At 36.1% G+C, this 7,920-nt stretch overlaps 1 protein-coding gene across 1 annotated transcript; it reads left to right on the forward strand.

The window, feature by feature from the left end:
• Nucleotides 1-244: 244 nt before the first annotated feature.
• LOC124789725 (upstream activation factor subunit spp27) lies at nucleotides 245-5,355 on the forward strand. Its single transcript, XM_047257175.1, has 7 exons — nucleotides 245-389; nucleotides 2,560-2,650; nucleotides 3,431-3,659; nucleotides 3,825-4,007; nucleotides 4,465-4,605; nucleotides 4,682-4,736; nucleotides 4,817-5,355. The coding sequence occupies exons 1-7, from the start codon at nucleotides 347-349 to the stop codon at nucleotides 4,876-4,878; spliced, it is 804 nt and encodes a 267-aa protein (XP_047113131.1). The 5' UTR covers nucleotides 245-346; the 3' UTR covers nucleotides 4,879-5,355.
• Nucleotides 5,356-7,920: the final 2,565 nt, after the last annotated feature.

Raw genomic sequence — 7,920 nt, forward strand, 5'->3', positions numbered from 1 at the left:
AATAAATAAAATAGTAGTCGTATATATTGACTACCTACTGATTCTTAGAGTCAGGAAGTAGGTAACGACATATGGCTGCTACGTCAAATAGTGGTCTGTGCGTTTAAATGCGAGATAATGAGTAGGCATTATTATACTAGAACAGTTGATATTGCAGTTTAAAATTTAAGTTATCTATCGTTTTGTGTTATCTACATGGCAACGATGCCGTCCTTCTGTCTTCTGTTCACTGGTTCCAGAGCAACTGCTGTGGCAACGCTGTAGCCCACTTCGCAGCGACAAGCGCAGTGTTCTGTAGCGTCCCTCCGAGCACGAGTTGTTGGTAGAACTGTCCTTACTGGCTAAAATGGCAGACATCTCGAAAGACGAGCTCCGCAAGGAAATTGCCGGTAAATTGGAATATTATTGTTTATTAGTGTTTAAGAGTGTTATGGATATTAGAAATAATTTTCAAAATAATGTTCTGTTGTAGGAGACCTAAAAATAAGCATGAAGTAGCACTAAATATCGTATATTTCTGTTTGGAAAATGTGGCTTTGAACCGTTGTTTTGAATAATCCTAACGGTCATAATGACGCGATTACAATGTGCCACAGAAGGAAGTATCCATTGCCTTTGAGCAATTGTATACGTACAGTATCTGCTATTTTAAACCTGATTCGCATGGAAACAAAATTAATCTAGCTTTGATGCAAGATTTTTCCGTTGGTAGTTTAAGATAGAAGTCAAATCGCTGTTCATTTTATAGTGATGGCTGTGTGTCGCCGGCGAATTTTTCGTCTTCCGAAATATTTATTTAGAATAAATTATTTTAAATAAATATTGCGAAAAATCAAGTATATTTTTATTTTTTCACGTACATATTTTTTTTATTTGAGATTATATAAATTTTTGAAAATTTAAAAATTCGTTCCTACAAGCTATTTTGTTAAAACTTGTTTAGGGATTGGATTAATCGTGTAAACCATTAATAACACTACTTCCTTGGGCCTCAATGAGATTACATAAAATTCTTCGTGCTGAAACCTGTTATCATGCGTTCAAATTCGTTTGGGGGAGAAAGGATGGGCACAATGCTGGACGTCTTTATACCCTTTCCGCCCTCTCTGTTGAATGAGTTTGGCTGTAAATTTATACGTGACAAACTTTGTATCCTTTAGTATCATTTGCTTAGTTTGAAAGCCCACTGGGTTTGTTCCAAGCCCCTTGCCAACATGGTTCACTCCACACTGATAGATTTTATGAGTATCATTACTAATAATTCTTTGTTTGCGAGCCACATAATTTGGGTCATGTCACTGTGTTGCAACTGAACACACTTCACATGAAAATAACTTAAAATCTGAAATGTGGTTGTAGGACAGTAAACTTGTAGAGGTTTGAAAAATCAACCAACCAGCTGCAATTTAAATGTTACTGGAACCCTTGACCTAGTTTAGAAACTTTCAAAATTCTTCCTAAGTGTAGTGGGCCCTTAAAATTACATTAGTGGTTACAAAATAGTTTAAACAGAACATAGTAACAACTGTAGCCAGAAGATTGATAAAAGTACTTGCTTGTTAATCACATGCTGATTGTGTTGGTTAAAGCCAAATGGTTCTTGTCATATGAGACATCCATCTTAAGAACACAAATAACCACAAGCCTCGACTTAACCTCTGCAGCACTATAGTATTTACAGGTGTGTGGATCAAATGCCCAGTGTAGTGGCTCATTAACAGAAGACTCGATGTGTAAGCTGACGTGCATACAACTGAATACAAGGATGGCATGTGGATTGCAGCTGTGTGTATATCACAAACAGTAAAAATAAACTGTCCAAATGTACAGGCTGTAGAACCATGAAGATCTAGTTGCAGAGGACATTAATGTGCTCATGTAAAAAAAAACAGCTGGACTGCACTGAGCATATTAAGTAATTACAGTAGGAAAAGGTGTTGATAGTAATCTGTGAAGAAATGATTGCCCCTACATGTAGTAGTAGGTTTTGGTAATTGGTCATTGTGAGCTGGAGATTCAGACACAATGTTAGTGTCATGTTTTCTCTAGGCAGAGAGAGCATTACATTAACACTAACGTTGTTTCATATGTTCAGTTTCTCCATTCATAAACGCAAATACAGTTGGCATTTAGAGCAGTTATTGCAAGGCCTCCTCACTCCCCTGCCCCATTCCACCCATTTATACCCTTTCAGCAATAACTGTAATAGTTTGTAGTGGAGATAATGTCTAGAAGTGTTTTTAAAGTAACTTATCCCTAATATTTACGATGTGGGTTTTAAATTTGTTTTATGGTTAACTTGGAAAGTCAGCATGGTATTTTCTTCCTGCCATATTCAAGGTGAATCTGACGAATATTGCATGAGGAACCATTAGTGTCACAGTTATATTCCCAAAAGTGGTGGAATAAAATGGTCAGTTACAACCAGTGAATGGTAATGTGATGCTTGAAGTTTTTTGAATAGTCCAAAATTTGAATTTGTCTCATTGTGTACAGGTTGATAATGTATACATTTGAAAAATAGCTTTGTACTAATATTTATGCTGGATATGTCCATAGCTATCCTGAAGGATGCTGATCTTACATCAACATCATCCAAAAAAGTCCGCCAGCAGATTGAAGAGAAGCTGGATGTTGATCTTTCAGACAGGTAATATCTCAGTCATGTTGTTTCGTCTAAAAGGAAAAGGTTTTTACTTGTAACGACCCATTTGTGGTGTCTAGTTATCTCAAAAAATTGTCTGTAAGGTCGTAGATTAGTGTAGTGAATGACTAGTATTAAAGTTTTGTCCAAGCAAAATTTGAATGTGGCTGTTTACCTTGCATTAATACTTCATGGCTCCTGTTTACTGGATATTTTGCAATTCATTTTTACTTTTTCACATTAGTGCCCTCATGACTTGTGTGTTCCATAAGCGGTTGCGTAGTTGGTTGTTTCACAAATTGAACTTATTTCTGCATGCAAGTGGAGCTTCATAAGTGAAAAATAACTTTGTTGTGCATTCTTCCATGTAGAAAAATAATTTTTTAATTCCCAAGGAAAAATGTTCTAAGCCATTCAACCTGTGGAATGCAAATGTACTTACTACCCAAGTAAGCTAATCAGGTAAATGTTAGATTGTTTTTGGTGAATGCATTGAACTTGGGTAGCTTTAGGGCACTTGTAGATTTGGATTTCACTAATTCTTCATTTAATGTTTTTTATATGGGCAGCTGATTCTCACACAGTGCATGAGCTCAACTTTGTAGTTATACTTTGCAGTATTCATATTCTGCCCTTGAACTATGAGGGCAGTTTTCAGAAAGTGCCCCATTTTTGTGCATGTGCAGTTTAATAACTTAACATCACAACTTAATTTCCAATTTTTTTCAATGTTTGCTGTGTATTTGTATCAGAGCAAGTGCAGGAGTATGTTGTGCCAATTTTCAGGAAAAAGGAAGTGGATGATTTGGTAATGGAATGTCTCAAAGAGAAACAAGACGGAAAAAAGAAAAACAGTAAGGATGAAGATGAGGAAGAGGATGAGGAGGAAGAGGAAGAAGAAGAGGATGAGGAGGAAGAAGAAGATGAAAAACCTAAAGCAAAGAGAGCAGCTAAAAAGCCCACGAAGCGGCCCAAGAAAGGCAGCAGTGAAGAAAGTGACGAAGGCTCAGATGATGTAAGTACCATAACATCTGAAATATCTGCCTAACTTTACAAATGACAGAGAAAATAATAAAATGTGTTTAATATTGGTTTTGTGTGTGTGTGTGTGTGTGTGTGTGTGTGTGTGTGTGTGGGGAAGAATATTGTTGGATTTAATTTATGCATTTCTTTGTTTCAGGATGCAAGTGATGAGGAATATAATCCATCCAAAAAGTCTAAGGGTGCCTCGCCAAAAAAGGGCAAACCTCCAGCGAAGAAGAAGAAGGGTAGTGACAGTGACAGTGATGAAGACTGGGCAAAAGCAAGGAAAAGCAGTTCTGGTGGAGGTGGTGGTGGCGGTGGAACGAAGAAGAAAGGAGGCGTAAGTAACACTTCAGTTTAACATTAAATGTTCCTGTGTTGGCCCAAAATGAGATCTAGAGTATAATCGGCAAAAGGTGCCATACAACTGGCAGTGCCCCTTGCCAACTTGAAACTGAAGTGGGAATGCTTGTGGCCAAAACAGTCTTCTGTAGACCTGAGACCACATTGAGGCAATGCCATAAACATGTACACAAAACTGTGTTACATAATAGGTTGAAGTATGTAAATGAAGCAGCTACACAAAGTCCACTGTCACTGAGGATTCTACTTTTGCTGACATTGCTACAGTAAAACATATATTTCTGATTATTCCCCTGATGTGTTTTTGAAGTTACATTCCTAATTCCTACTGTTAATTTCAGCTTTCAGTATGTTTTAGGTCACATGTTTAGGTGTTAAATTTCTCATTTAGTTGGAATTTTTTGTCTGATCGTGGTTTCTAATTGCACTTTTAGGCAAAACGAGGTGGTGGGGGAGGCTACATCAAAGCCAAAAGCCTTAGCCCAGAATTGGCAGCACTTATGGGACAAGACTCAATGCCCCGTCATGAAGTTGTCAAAAAGATATGGGGCATCATTAAAGAAAGAAATCTTTACGTAAGTTGTTTTGTTTAAATGAATTTCATGTTTTTATGAATTCATGATTGTAAATTAAAGTAATTTTGTTTTTCAGGACCCGAAAAACAAGCAGTTTGCTATATGTGACGATGAACTGATGAAAGTTTTTGGTAAGTACTTGTTTTACATAGTGTCTAAGGTGAATCAATTGTTCTGGTAAGCTGAATTTAACTCATGTTTCAATTTTTAGGTGTCAAGCGCTTCCGGATGTTTGGCATGATGAAATATCTGAAAAACCATTTTGTCGACTAAAATTATATATGCAAATTCTCATTTTGTTTTAATGAGAAGAAATGGTAATACAGTTTCCAATGTGAAATAAGACTTGCCCTTTTTCTGCGTTAGCAATTGCCAATTGATTTGAAGAAAATGAGTGGAAGTAAATGTGCTCATTTTCATTTTGTAACAGAAGTTGCTAATACACAACTGGGATGAAGTAATTTAGTAGTTTATATTCATTTGCCTTAACAGGAGTGGAGACAGTGGCAAGTGATACCATTACATATTTAATAGTGACAGAATGTGCCACATGAGGTTTTATATTAATTTCAGTACAAAATTATTTCTTCATTAATCACTTGGATTTGTAACAACTGTAATTTTAAAACAATTGTGGATACGTGTGTCCTTTCAAATACAAAGTAGATCTGTGAACTGACATAATTTTTTTACTCTTCTGTGTATTTGTATGTGTGAAAGTAATTATAAGAATTAAAAGGTCAAAAACTCGTTATTGTATTAATTGTGATTGTGCTGCTCCCTGCTCATTGTTGTTTCATATCTTTTTTTTAAGAAAATGTGTAGTTGCACATCAAATTGTGAGCCTGGCAAAGTAATAGTAGGCCTAACAGTCTCATTTATCAAAATTTTGGACAGAGTGGACATACAATCATTGTTCTTGTAGGTTTTGGGGTTGGTGTATGTTGGACTAATTCCTGTATGGCAGTTAACTTTTTGCAATGTAAGTGCAACTTCATGATGTTCTGCCATGCTAAAACTCTAGTCCGGAAGAAGATGAGAAATTTAGTGGTAGATTTAAGCATTAGTTCAGTCTGTTGAAGTGTGATGCTGATGTTGAATAAACGCAAATACTTTAATTTGCATATACAGGTAAAGTGACAATATTGTCATTTTATATCTAGTGGTACAACTGATTTTCATTAAAACTTCTGTTTCATGTGAAAAATGAGGTGGAAATCTAGGGGAATTTATAGTTTCTGCAAGAGTTCATTATGCTGCAACCACTTTTTTCTCTATGCTTTAAATATTTTCAGTTCTTAAACTTGTATAACATCTTTGTTGGGTTCCTGTGGTATGATGTTGCACTAAACTCAATTGCACAGTCCCAAAAATAGACTCCACTGGTACTGTCGAAGGAGGTAGTGCTGCAATCAGTTAACTTGCAGTAGGCTGTTGGTATGGTTCCATCACAGCCCTTAGATTTATTCACCAAGCTGTTTGTTTTAGAAATTACACCAGATGCAGCAAGTGTTTTAGTGTGCTAGAAGAGGCCTGTTGAAAATACCTCTTGAGAAAGTTGTCACCAATCTTATTTGGATAAATAGAGGTCAAATGCCATGAGGTAAGGTCTGGTTTTTAGTCAGGTGGACTATATTATTTTAAATAAATTGATTAAATTTTGGTTGCTCTTGTTTTTCACTTGAGATCTAAGTTACAACAGAAGGTGTGGTCAAGTTAAAGGATGGGAGTTCGAAATACAAGTTGCACGAAATACAAGTTGCAACAGATCCATCAGTTTGGTGTCTCACATTTATGCCATATTTAAAGCACGTCTTTAGATAAAAACACCCATTCACTTAATAAATTTGTGTTAATAGTTGTCTTGTATCTTCTATGAACCTTTGAGCTCCAGTAAAGATTGTAGTCATATTGGCTTGTATTTTTAGGCAAAATAACTATTTTTGACAGCTTTCATTCTATTTTCATGGGGGAAGAATATTGCGATAGTATGACTCGGACCCACGAGCTGAGTTGATTAATCTTAATGCAGGCATTACACACGCCCTTCGAATAAGTCCTCAAATGTGCAAAATCTCTAATTTGACTTCTTCAAGCTTTTAAGTTGCAGACCAAATATGGAAACTTAATATTTGCTTATTGAATACTGCACCAACAGCTACAGAAAATGCAAGCTTAATGATGTGAACATGCCCCTTTTCCTTAGGAATTTTACAGCATCAAATTAGTATGCTGAAGCTAATCAAAACTCAAGGGCAGCATAAGTTCATTCTCAGTGACAAGTAGGAAAGTGGTGAAGTAAATGTGTGCTTGTAATCTCAGATAGTTATTGTGACTGTGAGAGAGATGCATTTGTGAGTAAATGTTTGTCAACAAACTATGGGAACCCAGTTGCTCTTTGGTATTGTGTGTATTCATTTACGTAAATTCTAAAACAATTGTTTTAAGATTATCTGTGCAAGTTGGTCATGGTAATTAATATTCATACATCAGAAATTATGGTGTGCTCTTCCAGTTCGGACGTTACTTGCATGTGACAACGGCTGAAGGCAAATGAATTGTAGTTTTTCAGTGTTCAGTATATTGTTTAAGAGAAAGTTGATGAAGAGAAAAATAGTCACGTATTTGCAATTAAAAATTTTTCTACTGTCGACAAGAGTGCCTGGTTTGTTTGAGATCAGGTGAGATGGAAATGTGGTTTGATAGTGCTTAAAGTGAATTTGCACCAGAACCATGTAAGAACATTGAGTATGATGTAAGTCAAAATTGTATGTGGGTCATGTTGGGAATCAAGGGCATTTAATGGCATCTGTCCTTTCGTTAAATTTCTTTCAGTTCTAATGTAAGACAGTTCAGTTGAATACTAGTTCCATTGTTTAGAAAACTACTCATTATATAGTAATATGTAAATGCATTGGCACAATATTTTCCCTCTGAGGGAAAGAGGATAGTGGAAAGCTCCTCACCTGAGTACATGTAAGAGCAACTTGATATGGTAAGGTTGGACACAAGAGTTATAAATGGAAAAATAACCATTCACATCACACTTCCTTCGTCCCCTGTCATCTCTTTACCTCGTTTCTGAACTACAAGAATTGCTTCACTTCATCTACCACAGGGTGCCCAATTTTGATGTTAAGTTTACCACTGTCATTTATGCTACTCAGTACTTTTCTTTTTGTTTGGTCGTATCAGGGCTTATACCGTATTTACTCGAATCTAAGCCGCACCTGAAAAGTGAGACTCGAAATCAAGGAAAAAAAAATTTCCCGAATCTATGCCGCACCTGACATTTGAGACTCAAAATTCAAGAAG

The sequence above is a fragment of the Schistocerca piceifrons genome, chromosome 3 (assembly GCF_021461385.2).
Source record: "Schistocerca piceifrons isolate TAMUIC-IGC-003096 chromosome 3, iqSchPice1.1, whole genome shotgun sequence".
Classification (NCBI taxonomy): domain Eukaryota; kingdom Metazoa; phylum Arthropoda; class Insecta; order Orthoptera; family Acrididae; genus Schistocerca; species Schistocerca piceifrons.

Bases quoted from the DNA above. Each gene is read 5' to 3' on its own strand.
- LOC124789725 (XM_047257175.1), top strand. From the start codon at position 347: ATGGCAGACATCTCGAAAGACGAGCTCCGCAAGGAAATTGCCG. The intron at 390-2,559 runs GTAAATTGGAAT...ATATGTCCATAG, and splicing joins GCTCCGCAAGGAAATTGCCG to CTATCCTGAAGGATGCTGAT. The intron at 4,606-4,681 runs GTAAGTTGTTTT...TTTGTTTTTCAG, and splicing joins TTAAAGAAAGAAATCTTTAC to GACCCGAAAAACAAGCAGTT.